Source organism: Pan paniscus, chromosome 19, assembly GCF_029289425.2.
Source record: "Pan paniscus chromosome 19, NHGRI_mPanPan1-v2.0_pri, whole genome shotgun sequence".
Taxonomy (NCBI): Eukaryota; Metazoa; Chordata; class Mammalia; order Primates; family Hominidae; genus Pan; species Pan paniscus.
Genome location: NC_073268.2, coordinates 23,032,665 through 23,057,297, shown reverse-complemented (window position 1 = coordinate 23,057,297; position 24,633 = coordinate 23,032,665). Strand labels below are relative to the sequence as shown.

At 49.2% G+C, this 24,633-nt stretch overlaps 2 protein-coding genes across 3 annotated transcripts in view; one reads left to right on the top strand and one right to left on the bottom strand.

Moving 5' to 3' along the window:
• ACLY (ATP citrate lyase) overlaps positions 1 to 3,898 on the bottom strand; it is a 61,909-nt gene extending 58,011 nt beyond the window's left edge. Inside the window, exon 1 of the mRNA XM_034941852.3 lies at positions 3,759 to 3,898. The gene's annotated coding sequence lies outside the window, so the exon portion shown is untranslated. The remainder of the gene's footprint in view (positions 1 to 3,758) is intronic.
• A 122-nt stretch (positions 3,899 to 4,020) lies between these two features.
• ODAD4 (outer dynein arm docking complex subunit 4) overlaps positions 4,021 to 24,633 on the top strand; it is a 35,025-nt gene continuing 14,412 nt past the window's right edge. Inside the window, exons 1-9 of one of the 2 annotated variants that reach the window (XM_003813858.6) lie at positions 4,021 to 4,238; positions 8,602 to 8,733; positions 8,984 to 9,134; positions 9,857 to 9,918; positions 10,146 to 10,311; positions 11,941 to 12,165; positions 12,349 to 12,556; positions 18,449 to 18,535; positions 22,471 to 22,667. In XM_003813858.6, coding sequence (XP_003813906.4) covers positions 4,125 to 4,238; positions 8,602 to 8,733; positions 8,984 to 9,134; positions 9,857 to 9,918; positions 10,146 to 10,311; positions 11,941 to 12,165; positions 12,349 to 12,556; positions 18,449 to 18,535; positions 22,471 to 22,667 — 1,342 coding nt within the window. In that variant the 5' untranslated portion in view covers positions 4,021 to 4,124. The remainder of the gene's footprint in view (positions 4,239 to 8,601; positions 8,734 to 8,983; positions 9,135 to 9,856; positions 9,919 to 10,145; positions 10,312 to 11,940; positions 12,166 to 12,348; positions 12,557 to 18,448; positions 18,536 to 22,470; positions 22,668 to 24,633) is intronic. The other variant, XM_034941859.4, reaches the window with a different exon arrangement.

The following is a 24,633-nucleotide window of genomic DNA, read 5'->3' as shown; positions in this document are numbered from 1 at the left end:
CCCGAGTAGCTGGGATTACAGGCGCCTGCCACCACATCCAGCTAATTTTTGTATTTTTAGTAGAGACAGGGTTTCACCATGTTGGCCAGGCTGATCTTGAACTCCTGACCTCAGGTGATCCGCCCGCCTCGGCCTCCCAAAGTGCTGGGATTACAGGCATAAGCCACCATGCCAGGCCTTATTGTGTTTTTAAAACAGCTTTCTTAATATATAATTAAAGTACAATAAACTGCACATAAAGTGTACAATTTGATGAGGTGTTTGGGTTTTTTTTGAGATGGAGTTTCACTGTTGTTGCCCAGGCTGGAGTGCAATGGCGCGATCTTGGCTCATCACAACCTCCGCCTCCCAGGTTCACGTGATTCTCCTGCCTCAGCCTCCCGAGTAACTGGGATTCCAGGCATGTGCCATCACGCCCAGCTAATTTTGTATTTTTAGTAGAGACAGGGTTTCTCCATGTTGGTCAGGCTGGTCTTGAACTCCCGACCTCAGGTGATCCACCCACCTCAGCCTCCCAAAGTACTAGGATTACAGGCTTGAGCCACCACTTCTGGCCAATTTGATGAGTTTTAATACATGTATATACCTGTGAAACAATTACCACAATCAAGATAATGAACATATTCCTCACCTCCATGAGTTTCCCTGTACTCCTTTGTAATCTACCCCTCACTTCCCTACTGCCATGTTCCCAGGCAGTTAGTCTGCATTTTCTAGAATTGTATTTTATTTGAGATGTGATCTCACTATGTTGCTCAGGCTGGAGTGCAGTGGCCTGATCATAGCTCAACCGTGTTAGCCAGGATGGTCTTGATCTGCCCGCCTGGGCCTCCCAAAGTGCTGGGATTACAGGTGTGAGCTACCACACCCGGCCACATTTAAATATTTCTAGTTAATTTTTGTATATGGTATGAGGTAAGGGTCAAGGTTTAGACTAGGCGCAGTGGCTCAAGCCTCTAATCACAGCACTTTGGGAGGCTAAGGTGGGTGGATTACCTGAGGTCAGAAGTTCGAGATTAGCCTGGCTAACACAGTGAAACCCTGTCTCTACCAAAAATATGAAAATTAGCTGGGCATGGTGGTGCACACCTGTAGTCCCTGCTGCTTGGGAGGCGGAGGCAGAAGAATCACTTGAACCTGGGAGGCAGAGGTGGCAGTGAGCTGAAATCACGCCACTGCACTCCAGCCTGGGTGGCAGAGTGAGACTCCATCTCAAAAAAAAAAAAAAAACCTCAATATTTATATTTAGACAGGCATGGTGGCTCACATCTGTAAGCCTGGCACTTTGAGAGGCCGCGGTGGGAGGACTGCTTGAGTTCAGGAGTTCAAAACCAGCCTGGGCAACATGGCAAAACCCTGTCTCTACCAAAACAACACAAAAATCAGCTGGGTGTGGTGGTGCGTGTCTGTAGTCCCAGCTACTCAGGAGGCTGAGGTGGGAGGGTGGCCTGAGCCCAGAAAGCAGAGGTTGCAGTGAGTCAAGATCTCATTACTGCACTCCAGCCTGGGGGACAAGGCCAACTCTATCTCAAAAAATAAAAATAAAAATTAATTAAACACATATTTACATTAAAATATTTCCAGTTGATTTTTGTATATAGTGTGAGGTAAGGATCAAGGTTTTTTATTTTGGATTTTGTTTTTCCATATGGCTATCCAATTGCTTCAGCACACATTTGTGGAAAAGAGTATCCTTTCTCCATTGAATCTCTTTGGCAACTTCATTGAACATCAATTGATCATATATGTGTGGATCGATTTCTGTTCCATTAATCCATATATGTTTACATATTTATGCTAATACCATTACCGTAGCTTTAAAATAAGTCTTGAAATCACAGAATGTAAGTTTTCTTTTGTTCTTCTTTTTCAAAATGGTTTTGGCTATTTTAGGTCTTTTGCATTTCCACATAAATCTTAAAATCAGCTTGTTAATTACTGAAAAAAAAAAGGTTGCTGGGGCCAGGCACAGTGGCTCATGCCTGTAATCCCAGCACTTTGAGAGGCTGAGGCGGGCAGATCACCTGAGGTCAGGAGTTCAAGACCAGCCTGGCCAACATGGTGAAACCTCATCTCTACTAAAAATACAAAAAATTAGCTGGGCATGGTGGTGTGCACCTGTAATCCCAGCTACTCAGGAGGCTAAGGCAGGAGAATAGCTTGAAACCGGGAGGCAGAGATTGCAGTGAGCCGAGATCACATCACTGCACTCCAGCCTGGGTGACAGAGTGAGACTCCACCATAAAAAAAAAAAAAAAAAAAAAAAGCTGCTGGAGTTCTGATTGGGACTGCACTGAATCTATAGATCTCTTCCTTGCAGGAGGTTTTTTTCTGATTAATCCTGGTTGCTCCAGCAACAGTCCTCAACTCATCAATGAGCCCACCTTAACTTAGAACAGGACCAGTTTCACTGCAGGTCCTTAAACCTGTTGCTGCTCCTTAAACACCCTGTGAATGTACACACCTCCAGCCTTTGCACACGTTATTTCCTTTTTTTTTTTTTTTTTTTTTTTTGAGACAGGGTCTTGCTTTGTTACACAGGCTACAATGCAGTGGCCCAAACATGGCTCACTGCAGCCTCGACCTCCCACGCTCAAGCGATCCTCCTGCCTCAGCTTCCTGAGTAGCTGGGACTACAGGCACACGCCACCACACCCAGCTCACTTTTGTATTTGTGGTAGAGACAGGGCTTCGCCATGTTGCCCAGACTGGTCTCGAACTCCTGAGCTCAAGCGATCCTCCCACCTCAGTCTCCAAAGTACTGGGATTACAGGCATGAGCCACCACACCTAGCTCTCATTCTCTACTTACGTCTACTGGGCTCCACCCTACTCACCCTCAGCTCAAATATTACCCCTCTATGAAGATGTCTCTAACTCATCCCAGACCCTGGCTGAATCATTCATTTGCCTGGGTTTGACACCACTTTGTCCTCATCTCCCTCACAGGCACACAGAACTTTTAATTACTAGTTAATATCACTTTAAGTGGCCATTACTTGTTTATACATCTTTCTCCCCTATTAGATAAAACTCCTTCAAGCAGGGACCATATTATTTCTTATATTTTGAATTAAACCTTTTGAGATAATCATAGATTCATATGCAGTTCATAAGAAATAAATACAAAAGAGATCCCATGTACCCCTTTCCCAGTTTCTCCCAATGGTAACATCCTTAAAAACTTTAGTACAATAACACAACCAGAAAATTGACACTGATACAATCCACTGATCTTACTCAAATATCCCCAGTTTTACATGTATGCCGTGCGTGTGTGTGTGTATGCATTTGTAGTTAAAGACATCTTTTTACTATTTAAACTTTAACAATGACATTAGGACGTTTTGGAAGTAACGTAGTAAAGGCAGTTAAGCAAGCTACTTAGGGTATCGTTGGAGCCCAGAAGAAGCACCTAGTCCACTTTTGGAGGAGTGGTGATGGTGAGGGAATGGGGAAGGACGTCGGAATATGCCTTGGTCAAGGCCCGCTACTAGTAGCTGCTCAAATAACTGCGTTAAATTATGTTGAACCCAACGTTATTTTCCATGTTTTCTTATGCAAATCCTCGCATCCCTGAGTGTTCCATTATTTTCATATTTATTTGGCAGGTGGAACATTCGAGGCTGGGAGCCCTTAGATGCCCCGCGAGAGGTCACGCAGTTAGGAAGTGACAGGAGCGAAGTCAGCCCAAGTCCGCTGACTCCAAGCCCAGTGCTCTCTCCCCCTAATGGCGGTACGCCGGGCACATATCCTTACCACGTATGCCTCATCCCTATTCGGAACTTTGCCTCCAACCCTCTTCCTGTTTTCTTGGCTGTCTTACAAGGGAGGCTTTTCAGGCAGCAACTCCAGAGAGAACCGACAGAGCGTGCAACAGCAAACACTAACCAGCCCAGCCGTCAGCCACGCAATCATCACTCCCTGGCCCAGTGCGCTGCAGAACTGGCGCAAGCGCACGCCGGCAGGTTGTACCCAGAATCCGGGCCCTTGCCAGACAGGGGCGGAACCGGAAGTCGCTGTACATCTCATGGTTGCTAAGAAACGGAGCTTCCACAAACCAGATAGAGGTTCTCCAGCTTTTCTTTGATTGTCTCTGCTTTAGCGTCTCTAAATCCGGTCACCATGTCGGACCCCGAAGGCGAGACCTTGCGAAGCACCTTTCCCTCTTATATGGCCGAAGGCGAGCGGCTCTACCTGTGCGGGGAATTTTCTAAAGCCGCGCAGAGCTTCAGCAACGTGAGTCGAGCTCTCAACCTATCCATCACCCCATCACCCGTCACTTTTTTTTTTTTTTTTTTGTGACGGAGTTTCGCTCTTGTTGCCTAGGCTGGAGTGCAATGGCACGATCTCGGCTCGCCGCAACCTCCGCCTCCCGGGTTCAAGCGATTCTCCTGCCTCCACCTCCCAGGTAGCTGGGACTACAGGCGCGCGCCACCATGCCCGGCTAATTATTTTGTCTTTTTAGTACAGATGGGGGTTTCACTGTGTTGGCCAGGCTGGTCTCGAACTCCTGACCTCGTGATCCACCCGCTTCGGCCTCCCAAAGTGCTGGGATTACAGGCGTGAGCCACTGCTCCTGCCCCCTGCCCTCACCTTTTGATTGCAGATAACACTGAGGTCTTGATGATGCCTGGAGGACCCTGTTGTTTCTATTATTCACTGATTTTTGATGGACACACTGCTGTCACAGATAAGCCCTGTGGTTGGCCATTTTCTACCAGTTCCCACTTGCAATCTCCATTCTCTGCGTTAACAGTGACCTTTTCCTCTACTTTTACTTAAATGTTTCATGATTAACTGGCCTCCTTCCACAGAGCAGCCTTACCTTCCCATCATTTGCTGGCAGATTGGATGGGAGGTTGCATGCAGAAGCCTCAATGTCCCCAGCACACCGTTGCTTATAAAAGGTGGCCAGTAAGCAACATATGATTATTATTATCAATTTTGAGACAAAGTTTTGCTATGTTGCCCAGGCTGGAGTGCAGTGGCAAGATCTCAGCTCACTGCAACTTCCGCCTCCCCAGGTTCAAGCGATTTTCCTGCCTCAGCCTAGGGAGTAGTTGGGATTACAGGCATGTGCCACCACGCCTGGCTAATTTTTGTATTCTTAGTAGAGACAGGGTTTCACCCTGTTGGCCAGGCTGGTGTCGAACTCCTGACCTCAAGTGATATACCTGCCTCGGCCCCCCAAAGTGCTGGGATTACAGAGGTGAGCTGCCGCACCAACCAGCAACATTATTATAGTAACCCTAGTATAAATTGCATCATCCCACCCTAAGGGGATTGGGTGATGGTTTTTGTTGTTGTTGTTGTTGTTGTTGTTGTTGTTGTTGTTGTTGTTTTGGAGACGTAGTCTTGCTCTGTCTCCAGGCTGGAGTGCAATGGTGCGATCTTGGCTCACTGCAACCTCCACCTCCTGGATTCAAGTGATTCTCCTGCCTCAGCCTCAGGCACACTGCTAAGCATACTGGATTTTTGTTGTTGTTAAGATGGAGTTTTGCTCTTCTTGCCCAGGCTGGAGTGCAGTGGCGCAATCTCGGCTCACCCCAACCTCCACCTCCGAGGTTCAAGCGATTCTCCTGCCTCAGCCTCCCGAGTAGCTGGGATTCCAGGCATGCACCACCATGGTCGGCTAATTTTGTATTTTTAGTAGAGACGGGGTTTCTCCATGTTGGTCAGGTTGGTCTCGAACTCCCCACCTCAGGTAATCCCCCCCACCTCAGCCTCCCAAAGTGCTGGGATTACAGGCGTGAACCACCCCGCCCAGTGCATACTCAATTTTATAGATTAGGAAATATACAGAAGTTGAGCAACATGCCCAAGGTCGCTAAACTAGCAAGTGGCAGAGGAAGGATTCAAAGCCGGGCTCAGACTCCAATGCTGAGGTGCTAACCACAAAACTACACATCTGACATCTGCATAAGGAAACTGTTTTTTTGTTTTTTTGTTTTTTTTTTTTTGTTTTTTTTGTTTTGAGACAGGATCTCGTTCTGTCTCCCAAGCTGGAATGTGGTGGCACAATCACAGCTCAATACAGCTTCAAACTCCTGAGCTCAAGTGATCCTCCCACCTTAGTGTTCCAAGTAGCTGGAGCTACAGGCTTACGCCACCACGCCTGGCTAATTTTTTCTTTTCTTCTTTTTTTTTTTTTTTTTTTTGTAGAGATAGGTGTTTTGCTATGTTGCCCTGGCTGGTATTGAACACTTGAGCTCAAGTAATACTCCCGCTTTGGCCTCACAAAGTGCTAGGATTACAGGTATGAGATACAGTGCCCTAAAAACATGTTTTTATGACCATTTCTTTTGCTCCAAATTGCCCACTTCTTCTTCTAGATGGAGTGGTAGGATAACCCTGTAGTTTTGAGACTTCCTGTAAGATCAAGCTTCTCAACAGCTCCCCAGAGTCGTTTGTCCCTTTCAGTCACCAACCACACCCTAAAACCAGAAATGATGACCAGATAAGTGAACAATTGAGTTCGGTAGCCCTGTCCCCACTTATTCTCCTCCTGCTGGATCATGTCCCATCCTGAAGTACCCACCAGCAGAGAAAAAAGAACACCCTGAGGGAAGGGTAGCCTTGGATGAGAAGCAGTCACTTTCCAGAAAGACAGTAGCTACTTCCTCTTCTTAGAAAAGTAGGAAGGTCTTAGAAAGGGGTGGCTACCAGGAGACAGAGGGTTGCAGTGAGCCAAGATCATGCCATTGCACTCTAGCCTGGGCAACAAGAGTGAAACTCTGTCTCAAAAAAAAAAGAAAAAAAAAAAAAGACCAGGTCAGGTAGCTCATGCCTGTAATCCCAGCACTTTGGGAGGCCAAGGCAGGTGGATCACCTGAGGTCAGGTGTTTGAGACCAGCCTGGCTAACATGGTGAAACCCTGTTTCTACTAAAAATACAAAAAATCAACTGGACGTGGTGGCAAGTGCCTGTAATCCCAGCTACTCCAGAGGCTGAGGCAGGAGAATCACTTGAACCCGGGAGGCGGAGGTTGCAGTGAGCCGAGATCGTGCCATTGCACTCCAGCTTTGGCAACAAGAGCAAAACGCCATCTCAAAAAAAAAAAAATTAGCCAGGTGTGGTGGCAGGCGCCCGTAGTCCCAGGTACTCGGGAGGCTGAAGCAGGAGAATTGCTTCAACCCGGGACTCGGAGGTTGCAGTGAGCAGAGATCGTGCCACTGCACTCCAGCCTGGGTGACAGTGTGAGACTCTGTCTCAAAAAAGAAAAAGGGGGGTGGGTACAGTTAGATGCCTCAGGAAGGACAGTACACCACAGACTATGGTAATCATCTCACACAGAAGAGAGGACACTGGGAGTGGGGATATTGCCCTCAACCCCACTTTAGGGTCAAAATCACAGTTTCATTTTCCTGGCATTTTCTTTTTTTTCTTTCTTTCTTGTTTTTCATTTTTCTTTTCCCTTTCTTTCTTTTTTCTTTTTCTTTTTCTTTTTTTTTTTTTTTGAGACAGCGTCTCACTCCATCACCCAGGCTGGAGTGCAGTGGCATGATCTCAGCTCACTGCAACCTCTGCCTCCCAGGTTCAAGCGATTTTCTTGCCTTAGACTCCCGAGTAGCTGGGATTACAGGTGCTCACCACCATGTCTGGCTAATTTTTGTATTTTTAGTAGAAACGGGTTTCACCACGTTGGCCAGGCTGGTCTCAAACTCCTGACTTCAAGTGACCCACCCACCTTGGCCTCCCAAAGTTCTGGGATTACAGGTGTGAGCCACTGCACCCGGCCTCTTTTTGTTTTGTTTTGTTTTGTTTTTTGAGACAGAGTCTCATTCTGTCACCCAGGCTGGAGTGCAGTGGTGTGATCATGGCTTACTGCAGCCTCGACCTCTCCAGGTTCAAGCAATCCTCCCATCTCAGCCTCCTGAGTAGCTGGGACTACAATCATGGACCACCACGCCCAGCTAATTTTTTTTGTATTTTGTAGAGACAGGGTTTTGCCATGTTGCCCAGGCTGGTCTCAAACTCTTGGGCTCAAGCGTTCCGCCCACCTTGACCTGCCAAAGTGCTGGGATTACAGGTGTGAGCCACCACTCCCAGCCTTTTCCTGGTATTTTCATCTTAATCCCCGGATATAGTGATTAGCTCTTGATTAGCTACATAAAAAGAGAAGGCTACTGGAATGGTTAACCCACATGGCAGATAGTCCTCAAGTCCACTTCAGAATGCTTAGCCTTTGAAATTTGCTTTGAGTATGATGTGTTGCCATTTCAGGTTTGTAGTTGAGTTTGGTGTGCCCCAAATACCCTACAGTTCTATTGCCTGAGGGGACTGGGGGGCTCTCAGACATTGGTGGAAAGTCAGCGTATCCACAGAGCAGCATATTCCTACTCTTCAGCCAGTGGCTTCCACAATAGCCATGATTTGACCTTGTTCAAGGTGAGCCATATGCAGATAATCAAGTTGACTGAGCACAGATCGGAGTTGTTCTGCTTAGGAGCCAGAGGCCTGTGTGCTGGCCTGAAGAATCCCCTTGATTCTTCAGAGCCTGAAGAAATCCCCTCTGCAGGAGGGTTTGGGCTGCCTTTCCCACTCCAGCTTCTACCTTGCTCTTCATGCTGGCTGTCAACCTGACTGGTTTCTTTGTCAGGCTCTTTACCTTCAGGATGGAGACAAGAACTGCCTGGTTGCTCGCTCAAAGTGCTTCCTGAAGATGGGAGACTTGGAGAGATCCCTGAAGGATGCTGAGGCTTCGCTCCAGAGTGACCCAGCTTTCTGTAAGGTGACTGCATGGGCGGGAGGACTGGATCCTGTCATTGCCTGTAGCAACTTCTGGTTACAAGTAGTTGTTACAAGTAGAACCAGCCAGACTGCCTAGTGTTTGATGCCATTTTCTCTTCCTAGGTCGTTGCCTAAGTCTCTGCCCCCTGTATTCCAACCTTGACCTTCAACCCAGGACCCTTCTGTTCCACCACATGTGAGTCCTATAAGGCCTTATCTGTTCACATTGATTTGATTTCCTCCCATTCCAGGGGATTTTACAAAAGGCTGAGACACTGTACACCATGGGAGACTTTGAGTTTGCCTTGGTATTCTATCATCGAGGCTACAAGCTGAGGCCTGATCGGGAATTCAGAGTTGGCATTCAGAAAGCCCAGGAAGCCATCAACAACTCAGTGGGAAGTGAGTGACCACAGGGCCTATGCCCTTATCCAGGAAGGTCCTTGGAATCCTTAGGTTTAGAGGAAGGCTGAGTTACAGCAGGTGAGCAGCCACCACCAGGCCCGCAGGGAGTCCTGCACCTGGATTTGGCTGCTGCAGTGTTGTTGAGGATTAGCCGGGCATGGTGGCGGGCACCACCTGTCTGCTGGGAGGACCATTCCCTGATGCACACACTGATCTCTGAGCGCTGCAGCCTTGGGTTTTCCTAAAGGTCAGATTAGAAGGGCTGTTTCAAAGTAGGCCTGTCTTAGCCTGGTGTCAAAAGCTATAATGCGGTCCTGAGCCCAGCCTTCTATAGTCCCTGGCTTCTTTCCTCACCAGACGCATACCAAGGGCTGGCCTTAGCCATCAGCACTATGGCAGGGGGAGAAGGGAAGCAAGTGAGAGCAAGTGAGAGCTTGCTCTGTGGGTGGCAGGGCCTGGAAATGGACAGTTTCCCCTGCATCCTTGGCCTCCCTTTGTTTGGAAATCTGGCTGCCATAGCCTTGGGCTAGCGGGGGCTGTTAGCTCCTAGGAGTTATACCAGACAGCCTGCACCATTTGCCTGCTAGGCTGGCTTAGGGCCAGCTTTGCCACAGCCTCCACCATCCCCCTGCCAAAGGCAGCCATTTCTACATAAAAATATGTGATAGGTCATGCCTGGGGGGTCTGGCCGACCTGAGCTCCAGCTTCTTTCCTTGCAGGTCCTTCTTCCATTAAGCTGGAGAACAAAGGGGACCTCTCCTTCTTAAGCAAGCAGGCTGAGGTAATGGCCCTGGTTCTGTGGTTGTATCCCTCTAAGGGAAGAGGCTATGTGTGCCTGAGAAGGGGTCTTGGGAGTCTAGCTGCAACCTGACCAGGCATGCTCCGTGACTCTTGGCCCACAGAAAGGTCCTGGAGTTGGAGGAATCTGGGATCACAGACCCTAGGGCCATGGCTGGGTACACTCTGCTCCTTGCTGAAGCTCTGTTGGGTGTTGCTCCATTTTCTCAGAACATAAAAGCCCAGCAGAAGCCTCAGCCCATGAAACACCTCTTACACCCCACCAAGGGAGAGCCCAAGCGGAAGGGCTCGCTCAAGAGTGAGAAGACGGTCCGCCAGCTTCTGGGGGAGCTCTACGTGGACAAAGAGTATTTGGAGAAGCTCCTGTTGGATGAAGGTTTCGGACGCTTTGCTGGCGCGGGGCCTTGGGGGAAAGGAAATCTGGGTGGAGGCTTCATGCATGAGCTGAAGGCAGAACCTGCCATATAATATTAGCTGACGTGTACCTGTGGACAGGTTTTATTAGCGTTCTCATTTTACAGATAAGGAAACTGAGGCGCAGACCAACAGAAACTAAGGTCATATATAGGTAGGCAATGACATGGCTTATATTCGAATCCAGGAAGTCCAATTTTAGAGCAATGCTCCTAAGTGCTATGGTACCCTGGGAGGGGACAACAGAGATTTGGTCTCCCTTACCACCATAGTCCCTGAAGGGACATCCCCTTTGCCTTCAGTCCTTACAATGGGCAAAGGAATCCAGCGGACATGTGCTTAAATCCGAGGATATTAGTTCTAGAATGCTCTGAAACATCATCTGGTCCAAGTTCTCCTTTCGTAGATAAGGAAACAGAGACCCTGATTGGGAAGGAACTTTCATAAGTTGACAAACAAGTTCATGGTGGAGTCAACATCAGAACCCAGGCCTCTGACCTCCAGTCCAGTGCTCTTTCTTTTAAAGACAGAGTCTTGCTCTGTCACCCAGGCTGGAGTGCAGTGAAGCAAACTCGGCTCACTGCCACCTCCACCTCCTGGGTTAAAGCGATTCTCCTGCCTCAGCCTCCCTAGTAGCTAGGACTACAGGCGCCCACCACCACATCCGGCTAATTTTTTGTATTTTTAGCAGAGATGGGGTTTCACCATGTTGGCCAGGCTGGTTTTGAACTCCTGACCTCAAGTGATCTGCCCACCTCGGCCTCCCAAAGTGCTGGGATTACAGGTGTGAGCCACTACACCTGGCCAGTCCAGTGCTCTTTCCACCACACTGCTGCCAGTGACAGGATGAAGGACAGAAGCCTGAGATGAATGTCCCACATCAACATGGGGATGGGAGTATTGCCATTAGCTGATAAGCCTGAGCAGGGTCACCTGTGAATCAAATGCCTCTTCTCCAGAATTGGCTTCCCAAGGTCATGTGTAGGGTTCCCTGTTCCGTGACACAGGAACAGCTTCACTGCTGGCACATCTCCTTAGCAACAGGCCTGAATGCCTCCTATTCTCCAGAGGACCCGCTGCAGAGGGAAGAGGTGGCTTGAATATTACCTCAAGTGGCCTTGTAGCTTTGCTTCTGGCTGTAACCTCTGGCCAGGCAGTGGGCAGGACTTGGGCACCCGCCTTCCAGCTTCCAGCATGCACAGGCCCACTGGGCACCTGGGAAATCACTGGGCACTGGCAGCCTGGGCCAGATCGTGCATTTAGACTCAGTGTTATCTGAGGACACAGCTTGAACTGGGGAAGCCCTGAGGCTTCTCAGCGAGCCATCCACCAGCTGCCCCTTCTGGCTAGCTCCTCATATCTTGCCATAAGGGGCCCATAGCATGGAACTCCCTGATAGTGGGGCTCTGGCTGCCTCCTGGCCTGGATAAACCCACTCTGCCACTATGCGCACTCACACTCCTCTCTGTTTCAACAACTCCAAGCAGAGCAAGTTCACAGAGGGCCCTGCAGCAGCCACCGGGAGGAAACAGGAGGCAAATCCCTTAGAGGCCTGTTCTCCTTGGCGCCTCCTCACACCCCTTCCCCACAGACCTGATCAAAGGCACCATGAAGGGCGGCCTGACTGTGGAGGACCTCATCATGACGGGCATCAACTACCTGGATACTCACAGCAACTTCTGGAGGCAGCAGAAGCCGATCTACGCCAGGGAGCGGGACCGGAAGCTGATGCAAGAGAAATGGCTGCGGGACCACAAACGCCGTCCCTCACAGACAGCCCATTACATCCTCAAGAGCCTGGAGGACATTGATATGTGTAGGTGTTGTTCTCAGAGGGTGGGGCAGGTGCCTCCAGTGCCTTATCAGGTGGGGAAGGAGCAACCAGGTGTCTGAGCCCCTGGTCTCTCAGACCTGCAGATGGTGTCTGCAGGAAGAGGAGTTACCCTGTCAGCTAAGAGGAGGCTGCCCTGGCCTCCACAGCACCCCTTTCCTTTCTCAGTGCTCACAAGTGGCAGTGCTGAAGGGAGTCTTCAGAAAGCTGAGAAAGTGCTGAAGAAGGTACTGGAATGGAACAAGGAAGAGGTACCCAACAAGGATGAACTGGTTGGAAACTTGTATAGCTGCATAGGGAATGCCCAGATTGACCTGGGGCAGATGGAGGCAGCCCTGCAGAGCCACAGAAAGGACCTGGAGATCGCCAAGGAATAGTGAGTGCCCTAGGGGAGGCCACTGGCGTGAGCCTACAGAGAAGGACACCTGGGGCTATCTGAGGCCCTTGCCAGGGCTGCTGGTGGCTTGACTCCCATTTTCTGCTCTGCATGCCTGAGGTAGATTCTCCTGGAGGTGGGGACCACCTGCCCAGGACTGAGGGTGGGGGCACCTAGACTGTTAGCTTTTTTGCCACCAAAAGGGTAGTGGCTCAAAATTCCAAAAAGCTACCCAATGATCTGGCTCTTAGGGATGTTTATATTCTTAGATCAGCTTAACGAGCATGCATGAAGCCCCAGACATGCCAGATGCTGCTAGTGTGGGAACACAGTAATAACCAGACACAAGGGCCATTTCCCTGCAGATGTCAAGCAAAAAGGGACATAGCTAATTAATTGCAATTGTGATAAGTGCCACGAAAGAAAAGTACAGGATCCAGTGTGGTGAGAAATACATTCCAGGAGGACTTGATGACATTGGGGAACACACAGGGCCTATGGAAAGGCCCTGAGACAGGAGGGTACTTAAGCCTGGAGAGCACAGCATATTGCCAGGGAGAGGGGCCAAGAGGAGGCTGAAGGAAGTGGGCAGGGGATGGATCAAGCAGGGTCTTGTAAAACCGGTGCTGATCAAGAGCACGGGCTGTGGAGTCAGGCAGACCTAGGCTGTGGAACTTGCACCGCCCAGCCGTGGGACCTGAGATAAGCCACTTTAGCTCCCTCAGCCTCAGGGTCTCCTCCTGTTAGCTGGGCACCCTGTAGGGCAGAAGGGAGGATGAAATGCAGAAGTACCTGTGCAGACCTTAGGACAGTGCCTGGTATCCACAATAGTAGTAACACCAGCTCTCCAGAAATGAGATCTTCTCAAGACTTGCTGACTTCCACCCAGAGGTTCCATCGCTTTCTCAGCATCCTGGTTCTACCCTTTGGAGTCATTCTTGACTTCCTCCTGCCTGGTTTCTACTCATCTCACCATTCTGAGCCTCCTTGATCTCCCATCATCCCATTTGCCCTCACAGTGCCCAGCCCTCAGCCGACCTGAGTCCTGCTGCTTCCCCTGCCTCTGCTGTCTCTCTCCAGCTCCTCCCACAAATCTCCAGAGACACATGCTATGAACTCTCCCTCCCCTGCTCACAAGTGGGGCTGGGCCCCTCACTGCCTGCAGGTTAAAGGTCAAGCCCCTTTGCTTGGCCCTCAGGCCCTCTCTAAACCCACCCTGGCCCTCTTATAGCAATCTTCCCTTGGGGTCAAACGTTCCTGAACATTCCTACCTCCTGCCCTTTCCTCTTCACGGATCCAAGCCCCATATGCTTTCCATTCCCAGTTCATTTCTCGCCTGCCTCCGCTGTGCTGAGCAGGAATATCCCATACTGGCCATCCCATATTAGAAAAAAACAGCTTTAGGGACAGACCTGTCTTCTATCCCTGTCTTCTAACTGGCTCTGCCACTTAGAAGCTGTGTGGATTTGATTAAGTTGCTCCTCTACTCAGTTTCCTCATCTCTAATGAAGGCATAATAATACCAACCCACAGGGACTGTGGGGATTAGATGTGATGTATATATATGGTACCTTGGATCCAACCATCTCCCATGCACAAATGAGTTAGAAATCTTTACTTCTCGCCAGACCTCTCTCCTGAGCCTCAGACCTGTGTGTCCAGCAGATTCTAAGACATTTCCATCTGGATGTCCCACAGGAATCCTAAACTTAACATGTCCAAATCGGAATCCCTTATCTTCCTCCCAAACTTACTTCTTGAGGGTTCCCCATCCCCGAGGATAGCACTGTTGGCCACTGAGTCCCAAGCCAGAAGACCGGAGGCTTCCCAGATACCTCCTTCCCCTCTCTGTTTTTGCCATATCGCTCAGGTTGGTCTGGATGACAGGCGTGAGCCACTGCGCTTGGCCCCCTCACTGTTCATGCCCAGCAACGGCCATGTCTTGTCCTGTCCATACTTTCTCTGTTTCCCTCCCACAACTCAGTCCAGACCATCCTTACTTCTTGCCTGTTTCCTCTGACCTGGGCTTCCTACAGTTCAGCTGTCCTTTCTCTGAAAAACAACTCCTGTGGTTGGGATGAAATTTCAATGCCCTGCTCAACACAGGTTGCCCTTCTTCACTTGACTTCTCCTGGCCTGTCTTGACCTGGCTTTCTCCAGGCCCCCAGGCATTCTGGGCCCCAGCCAGTGCAGAGCTCTGTGCATATCCTCCAGCCCCAGGAATGCTTTCCCTTTTCCCAGCACTTGCTTTATCAAGCTGCCGCCACACATTCTTCAACATTTCAATAAAGGTTGAAAAGCCTGCCTCCTAGGGTGGATCACGAGGTCAGGAGATCGAGACCATCCTGGCTAACACGGTGAAACCCCATCTCTACTAAAAATACAAAAAAAATTAGCCGGCCGTAGTGTTAGCCGGGTGTGGTGGTGTGCGCCTGTAGTCCCAGCTACTTGGGAGGCTGAGGCAGGAGAATGGCGTGAACCCAGGAGGCGGAGCTTGCAGTGAACCGAGATAGTGACTGGGCGACAGAGCGAGACTCCGTCTCAAAAAAAAAAAAAAAAAAAAAGGAAAAAAGAAAAGCCTGCCTGCTGCCCCAGGGGGTACAAATCTCTCCCCTAGGCTCCCTCTCCACAGGTAGCCTTTCTGTCCTGTTAGACTTTGGACTTTGGAAGGTGCTATTCCCAGCATCTGCCACACAGTGGGCATGTAATGAATGTGTGCTAAGTGACTGAATAATTTCAGATGGAGTTTCACTCTTCTTGCCCAGGCTGGAGTGCAATGGAGTGATCTCGGCTCACTGCAACCTGCAACCTCCGCCTCCCTGGTTCAAGTGATTCTTCTGCCTCAGCCTCCCAAGTAGCTGGGATTATTGGCAGCCCGGCTAATTTTGTGTTTTTAGTAGAGATGGGGTTTCACCATGTTAGCCAGGCTAGTCTCTAACTCCTGACTTCAGGTGATCCGCCCACCTCAGCCTCCCAAAGTGCTAGGATTACAGGTGTGAGCCACCATGCCCGGCCTATTAGTTTTTAACATCCACGAATGAGCCTCACCCAGGCTTACTCCAGTCTTCCCTGTGAGTCCCATGTGCTCCAGGAGCTCCCTCATTCTAATCAGCCACTTGCTAGATTAGCCACTTACTAGTCTAAGTGGTTTTTTCAGTGCCCACGGCACTCATTTATTTCTCTGAATAATCTATAAATTATTTGATCACATGCTTTATTTTTGCTATTATGATTTTTAGTACATATTGTTATGAAAAATGGACATATTACAGCTTATTCACTCATTCAACTCGCCAGAACAGAGTACCCACTCTAGAAGAGGGGATCCACTCCGACGGGCTGTGACAGCAGCAGGTGCACAGTGTGGCCCAGGGGCCAAGGAGACAGGCAGGTGGGAGCTTGGCAGGGGCCTCAGGGAAGGCAGCAGGGTCAGCAAGGTGGGCAAGGGGGAGGGAGAAGGGGACCTTGGGCAGGGCAGAAAGATGTGGCAGGGATGGAGGACTTGGAGAACCACAGGTAGGTAGGTGTGGCAGGGCTAGGGACCAGGGCCTGCAGGCAGTGGGAGGTCTGGATGCCATGCCTCGAAACCGGTTCAGCCCTCAGGCACTGAGGCCCAGTGTTTTTGTGTGTGTGTTTTGTTTTTTTTTGTTTTGTTTTTTAGCAACAGGGTATTGCTCTGCTGCCCAGGCTGGAGTGTAGTGGTGCAATCATATTTCACTGCAGCCTCCAACTCCTAGGCCCAAGCAATCTTCCTACCTCACCCTCCTGAGTAGCTGGGTCTACTGGCATGAGCCATTGTGCCCGCGTTTTGTTTTTACACAAGTACTATAATGTCAGGCTTGCAGGCTTGAACCAGAACTGCGTGGTACTGAGAGCAAAACCTGAAAGTTGTCCCCCGCAACCCACTTCCCGTCACTTCCCAGGATGATGTTGTTGGAATGTGTCCTCTGGCGCCTTTTCAATGTGTTTACCTACATACTCATGTACATATGCAGGATTTTTTAAAACCAAAGCAGTTCCTTGCTATTTTTTTATTTTTTTAAAAAAGAATATGTCTTCCTCTCAAATATAACCACAGGCCAAGCACGGTGGCTCATGCCTGTAATTCCAGCACTTTGGGATGTCACACGTGTCCATGTGAAGAGACCACCAAACAGGCTTTGTGTGAGCAACAAGGCTGTTTATTTCACCTGGGTGCAGGCGGGCTGAGTCCGAAAAGAGAGTCAGCAAAGGGTGGTGGGATTATCATTAGTTCTTATAGGTTTGGGATAGGTGTACAAAATACATTCTTAAGGGAGGGGGAGAATATTACAAAGTACCTTCTTGAGGGTGAGGGAGAATATATCGTATCAGGGTGGAGCAGGAACAAATCACAATGGTGGAATGTCATCAGTTAAGGCTATTTTCACTTCTTTTGTGATTCTTCAGTTACTTCAGGCCATCTGGTTGTATACGTGCAGGTCACAGGAGATATGATGGCTTAGCTTGGGCTCAGAGGCCTGACATGGGAGGCTTAGGCAGGAGGATTGCCTGAGACCACGAGTTTGAGAACAGCCTGGGCAAATTAGTCAGATGTGGTTTCTTGAGCATATAGACCTAGTTACTCAGGAGGCTGAGTCAGGAGGATCCCTTGAGCCCAAGAGTTTAAGGCTGCAGGGAACTATGGAGGCCAGGGGTTTGAGACCAGCCTAGGAAACGTGGCAAAACTCCATCTCTATTAAAAATACAAAAATTGTTGGGAGGCCGAGGCGGGTGAATCATGAGGTCAGGAGTTCAAGACCAGCCTGGCCAACATGAAGAAACCCTGTCTCTACTAAAAATACAAAATTAGCCAGGCGTGGTGGCACATGCCTGTAATCTTAGTTACTCAGGGAGCTGAGGCAGGAGAATTACTTGAATCCTGGAGGTGAAGGTTGCAGTGAGCTGAGATCGTGCTATTGCACTCCAGCCTGGGCCACAGGAGTGAAACTCCGTCTCAAAAAAAAAAAAAAAAAAAATTAGCTGGGCATGGTGGCATGTGCCTGGAGTCCCTGCTACTCAGTGGCTGAGGCATGAGAGTCACTTGAACCCCGGAGGCGGAGGCTGCAGTGAGCCAAGATTGTGCCACCGCACTCCAACCTGGGTGACACAGCGAGACTCTGTCTCAAAAAAAAAACAAACCCCAAACACACATACACACACACACACACACACACACACACACACCCCGCATACACAGAAATTGCTTTTCTTAGAGCACTGATAACATTTAGATTATTTTTTTTGGCCAGGTGCAGTGGCTCACATCTGTAATCCCAGCACTTTGGGAGGCCAAGGTGGGTAGATCACCTGAGATCAGGAGTTTGAGACCAGCCTTTCCGACATGGCGGAAAGCTTGTCTCTACTAAAAATATAAAAATTAGCTGGGTGTGGTGGCGGGCGCCTGTAATCCCAGCAACTCAGGGGCTGAGGCAGGAGAATTGCTTGAACCCGGAAGGTAGAGTTGCAGTGAGCCAAGATCATGGCACTGCCCTCCAGCCTGGGCAACAGAGTGAGACTCTGTCAAAAAAAAAAAAGTAATTATTTTTAATGCTTATTATTATAAACTGTGCTTTAATGACTGTTCTTGTCACATTATCTTTTTGAGGTAGATTCCTAGAAAGGCAATTGCTGGTTCAAAGGGACATCTTTGCAAACTGTTGATTGATTACTCTCCAGAAAAGTCCTGATAATGTTCATTCTTGGCCCCAGGGCACAGGATATGCCACATCCTTGCCAGGCTGGACATTGTCCCTCCAACTGAAACCCTGAGTTTCTGAGGCCAGGGCTCCTGTCTTTGCCTTCTTTCCTATTTCCACAGTGCCTAGAACAGCTGATTTCTAGTGAATGGCTTGTTTTGCTTCTTCCCCACAGTGACCTTCCTGATGCAAAATCGAGAGCCCTTGACAACATTGGCAGAGTTTTTGCCAGAGTTGGGAAATTCCAGCAAGCCATTGACACGTGAGTGACCAAGAATTGCCTCTTCCCCACCTCCATGGTTAGAACTTCTCACCATAACATGAAAATTTGTTTCCGGTGATAAGAATCCAGCCTGGGCAACATAGGAAGACTCCCTCTCTACAAAAAAAAAAAAAAAATTAGCCGCGCATACTGTCCTGTGCCTGTGGTCCCAGCTACTTGGGAGGCTGAGGTAGGAGGATTACATGAGCCTGGGAGGTTGAGGCTGCAGTGAGACATGATCACACTACTGCACTCCAGCCTAGACAATATGTTACCAGTGGAAGGTATCCAAGTTATTGCCGGTGAATCTGTACAGGTCTGCAGCAACCTCAATTCTTGCCTCCTCAGAAGAAAGAATTTGAATGAGGAATGGGAATTTATTGAAAAGCTAGGCCGGGCGCAGTGGCTCATGCCTGTAATCCCAGCACTTTGGGAGGCCAAGGCAGGTGGATCACTTGAGGTCAGGAGTTCGAGACCAGCCTGGCCAACGTGGCAAAACCCTGTCTCTACTGAAAAAATACAAAAATTAGCCGGACACGTTGGCACGTGCCTGTAGTCCCAGCTGCTCGGGAGGCTGAGGCAGGAGAATCGCTTGAACCCGGAAGGCGGAGGTTGCAGTGAGCTGAGATCATGCCGCTGCACTCCAGCCTGGGCGACAGAGCAAGATACAGTCTCAAAAAAAACCTTTAGGGCAGGAAAGAAAGGAATGTATACTTGGAAGAAACCCAAGTGGGCACTGAGAAGGACAAATGCAGTGTTGGTGTTTAACCTTGATCCTAGGACTTTACAAACTGGCCCCTTTCCCCTGATTCTTCCCTTAGGGTTGGCTGCCCATATGTGCAGTGCCCTCCTTACCCTTGGGAGGTGAGCACGCACAGTGTGTTGAGGAAGTGGCATGCATGCTTATCTGAGGCTTTCTTCCTCTCATCAGTGGAGTGCCCCCCGAAGGTCATGCTCCACCATTTTGTCTCTTAATGTGCATGCCTGGGAAGTTGCTTCTCCCTGGCACCTACATTCAGTTAACACTTTAGTGCGACAGGTATGGACCATCAGGAAATGCCCTCTCCATGACACTGGCTGCCAATTTATCACTTTTTTTTTGTTTGTTTGTTTGTTTGTTTTGAGACGGAGTCTCACTCTGTCACCCAGGCTGGAGTGCGATGGCGCAATCTCAGCTCACTGCAACCTCTGCCTCTAGGTTCAAGCAATTCTCCTGTCTCAGCTGCCCGAGTAGCTGGGATTACAGGAGTGTGCCACCACGCCCAGCTAATTTTTGTATTTTTAGTAAAGACGAGGTTTCACCATATTGGTCAGGCTGGTCTCAAACTCCTGACCTCAGGTGATTCACCCGCCATGGCGTCCCAAAGTGCTGGGATTACAGGCGTGAGCCACCGCACCCAGCTCAATTTATCACTATTTTATTTTATGTTATATTATGTTATTTTTATTTTTATTTTATGTTATTTTATTTTTGAGAAGGAGTCTCACTCTGTCACCCAGGCTGGAGTGCAGAGGCGTGATCTCAGCTCACGGCAACCTCCACCTTCCAGTTTCAAGCGATTCTCTCCTGCCTCAGCCTCCCAAGTAGCTGGGACTACAGTTGTGTGCCACCATGTCCGGCTAATTTTTCTTTTCTTTTTTTTTTTTTTTTTTTTGAGATGGAGTCTCGCTCTGTCCCCCACGCTGGAGTGCAGTGGCATGATCTCGGCTCACTGCAAGCTCCACCTCCCGGGTTCACGCCATTCTCCTGCCTCAGCCTCCTAAGTAGCGGGGACTACAGGCGCCCGCCACCACGCCTGGCTAATTTTGTATTTTTAGTAGAGACGGGGTTTCCCCGCGTTGGTCAGGCTGGTCTCCAACTCCCGACCTCAGGTGATCTGCCCACCTCAGCCTCCCAAAGTGCTGGGATTACAGGCATGAGCCACTGTGCCCGGGTGTGCATTTTCCAAATTAATATTTTAATAATAAGCGCAGGCCAGGCCGGGCGCGGTGGCTCACGCCTGTAATCCCAGCACTTTGGGAGGCAGAGGCGAGCGGATCACAAGGTCAGGAGTTTGAGACCAGCCTGGCCAACATGGTGAAACACTGTCTCTACTAAAAAAAAAGAAAAAAAATACAAAAGTTAGCCAGGCATGGTGGCATGCACCTGTAATCCCAGCTACACAGGAGGCTGAGGCAGGAGAATTGCTTGAACCCAGGAGGCGAAGGTTGAAGTGAGCCGAGATCACGCCACTGCACTCCAGCCTGGGTGATGCAGCAAGACTCTGTCTCAAAAAAATAAATAAATAAAAAATAAGCACAGGCCAGGCGTGGTGGCTCACGCCTGTAATCCCAGCACTTTGGGAGGCCGAGGTGGGCGGACCTCCTGAGGTCCAGAGTTCAGACCAGCCTGGCCAACGTGGGGAAACCCCGTCCTTATTAAAAATGCAAAATTAGCCGGGCGTGGTGGCACACTCCTGTAATCCCAGCTACTCAGGAGGCTGAGGCAAGAGAATCACTTGAATCTGGGAGGCGGAGGTTGCAGTGAGCCGAGATGGCGCCACTGCACTCTAGCCTGGGCAACAAGAGCGAAACTCTGTCTCAAAGAAAAAATAAAATAAAATAAAATAAAAATAAAATGGCTGGGTGCGGTGGCTCACGCCTGTAATCCCAGCACTTTGGGAGGCTGAGGCGGGTGGATCGCCTGAGGTCGGGAGTTCAAGACCAGCCTGACCAACATGGAGAAACCCCGTTTCTACTAAAAATACAAAATTGGCCAGGTGTGGTGGCACATGCCTGTAATCCCAGCTACTTGGGAGGCTGAGGCAGGAGAATCACTTGAACCCGGGAGGTGGAGGTTGCAGTGAGCAGAGATCTTGCCATTGCACTCCAGACTGGGCAACAAGAGCAAAACTCCATCTCAAAAAAATAAATAAATAAAAATAAAAATAAAAAATATTAATTTGGAAAATACAGAAAAATAGAGAAAAGTATTCAGTCTCACCACCCAAAGACACGTACTAATTCTAATCCTACTCTTTTATTGATACTGTGTTTTTTCATTCCAATCTTTTTTGTTTTGATTTTTCTCTCATATATTCTTAGTAATTTTTTTCTTTCTTTCTTTTTTTTTTTTTTGAGACAGGGTCTCACTTTGTCACCCAGGTGGGAGTGCAGTGGCACAATTATAGCTCACTGCAATTTCAACCTCTCAGGCTTAAGCGATCCCCCTACCTTAGCCTCCCAAGTAGCTGGGCTACAGGCGCACACCACTGTGCCTGGCTAAATTTTGTATTTTTTTGTAGAGATGGGGTTTTGCCATGTTGCCCAGGCTTGAACTCCTTGGCTCAAGCAATCCACCCACGTTGGCTTCCCAAAGGCTGGGATTACAGGAATGAGTCACCATACTTGGTAATAATATTCTTAAACATTATTTGTGTTGTGTGTATGTGTGTGTGTTTTGAGATGGAGTCTTGCTCTGTCACCCAGGCTGGAGTGCAGTGGCATAATCTTGGCTCACTGCAACCTCCACCTCCCGGGTTCAAGTGATTCTTCTGCCTCAGCCTCCCGAGTAGCTGGACTACAGGCGCCTGCCACCATGCCTGGCTAATTTTTGTATTTTTAGTAGACAGACAGGGTTTTGCCATGTTGTCTAGGCTGATCTCGAACTCCTGACCTCAGGTGATCTGCCCATTTCAGCCTCCCAAAGTGCTAGAGACATGAGCCACCACGCCAGCCTCAACTGTTGTATTAAATTCCACATTCCATAGATGTTACCAAAATAGTCTCAGTAGTCTTAAAATATCTTTATGCTTATGAACTCCACCCTTGTATCCAAAAGAACTGGTAGTTGGAGAACAAGTTTTATTCCGCCACCCAGCAGGAAGCCTTGGCATCCTGTGGCCCAGTGCATGGTTTTGGGGGATGAAGCTGACTCTGGTTCTTCATGTCCCCAGGTGGGAAGAAAAGATCCCTCTGGCAAAAACCACCCTGGAGAAGACCTGGCTGTTCCACGAGATCGGCCGCTGCTACTTGGAGCTGGACCAGGCCTGGCAGGCCCAGAATTATGGCGAGAAGTCCCAGCAGTGTGCCAAGGAGGAAGGGGACATTGAGTGGCAACTGAATGCCAGTGTTCTGGTGGCCCAGGCACAAGGTATGGGCTCAGAGATGACCACCCTACCTTTTCCAGCCTTCAGGCCCAGCTCACACCAGGGCTAGGAGTCCTGTGGACTGAGTTTACCATCCCAGTGTTTCTCCTTCCCAGATTATTCTGAGAGTGGGGATAAGCCACTCTATTTTGACCAGCATGTGGTAAGTGCTTTCATTAAGCAAAGCTTGGTTAGAGCTTGGGGTACCTTGAGCCTACCTCTGCCCTTGAGGAGCTCAGCTGCAGACCCACACAGCATCGTGTCATCCTCACAATAGTGCCCATGTATTGAGCCACTTTCCTTCTGCCTTGGTACTTTTTTTTTGTTTTGTTTCATTTTGTTTTTGAGACAGAGTTTCGCTTTTGTTGCCCAGGCTGGAGTGCAGTGGTGCGATCTCGGCTCACTGCAACCTCTGCCTCCCAGGTTCAAGTGATTCTTCTGCTTCAGGCTCCCAAGTAGCTGGGATTACAGGCGTCTGCCACCACACCTGGCTAATTTTTTGTGTTTTTAGTAGAGACAGGGTTTCACCATGTTGGCTAGGCTGGTCTCAAATTCCTGACCTCAGGTGATCCAACCGCCTCGGCCTCCCAAAGAGCTAGGATTACAGGCGTGAGCCACCGTGCCCGGCCCTGTTTTGTTTTTTGAGACGAAGTCTCACTATGTTACCCAGGCTAGAGTGCAGGGGCACGATCTCAGCTCACTGCAACCTTGGCCTCCCGGGTTCAAGCGATTCTCCTGCTTCAGCCTCCAGAGTAGCTGGGATTACAGGCGCGCACCACCACACCCGGCTAATTTTTGTATTTTTAGTACAGACGGGGTTTCACCACGTTGGCCAGGCTGTTCTCGAACTCCTGACCTCAGATGATCCACCCGCCTCAGCTTCCCGAAGTGCTGGGATTACAGGCATGAGCCACCACACCCAGCCAGCATTCTTGTATTGAATCATTATGATGTAGGCATTATCATCCTCATTTTAGAGATAGGGAAACTGAGGCACAGAGAGGTCCAGTAGACTCCCCAAGTCCTATGAGGGAAGCTTTTTTTTTTTTTTTGAGATGGAGACTCACTCTGTCACCCAGGCTGGAGTGCAGTGGCGCGATCTCAGCTCACTGCAACCTCTGCCTCATGGGTTCAAATGATTCTTGTGCCTCAGCTTCCTGAGTAGCTGAGATTACATGTGTGCACCATAATACCCAGCTATGTTTTTGTATTTTTAGAGATGCAGTTTCACTATGTTGGCTGGTTTCAAACTCCTGGCCTCAAGTGATCCGCCCACCTCAGCCTACCAAAGTGCTGGGATTACAGGTGTGAGCCACTGCGCCTGGCCGAGGAAACCTTTTATTTTTTAATTTATTTTATTTCTTTATTTTTATTTTTTGAGATGGAGTCTCACTCTGTCACCCAGGCTGGAGTGTAGTGACACAATCTCGGCTCACTGCAACCTCTGTCTCCTGGGTTCAAGCGATTCTGCTGTCTCAGCCTCCCGAGTAGCTGGGATTACAGGCGTGTGCCACCACTCCTGGCTAATTTTTTTGTATTTTTGTAGAGATGGGGTTTCACCATGTTGGTCAGGCTGGTCTCGAACTTCTGACCTCAAGTGATCTGCCCGCCTCGGCCTCCCAAAGTGCTGGGATTATAGGCATGAGCCACTGCACCCGGCCTCCAAGGGAACCTTTCAGAGTGATGGAAATGTTCTAAAATGGGATTGTGGTGGCCACTGTACAACTCTGTAAATTTTCTTCTTTTTTTTTTTTTTTGAGATGGAGTCTTGCTCTGTCACCGAGACTGGAGTGCAGTGGCACAATCTTGGCTCACTGCAACCTCCACCTCCCATGTTCAAGCTATTCTCCTGCCTCAGTCTCCTGAGTAGCTGGGATTACAGGCGTGTGCCATCACACCTGGCTAATTTTTGTATTTTTAGTAGAGACGGGATTTCACCAAGTTGGTCAGGCTGGTCTTGAACTCTTGACC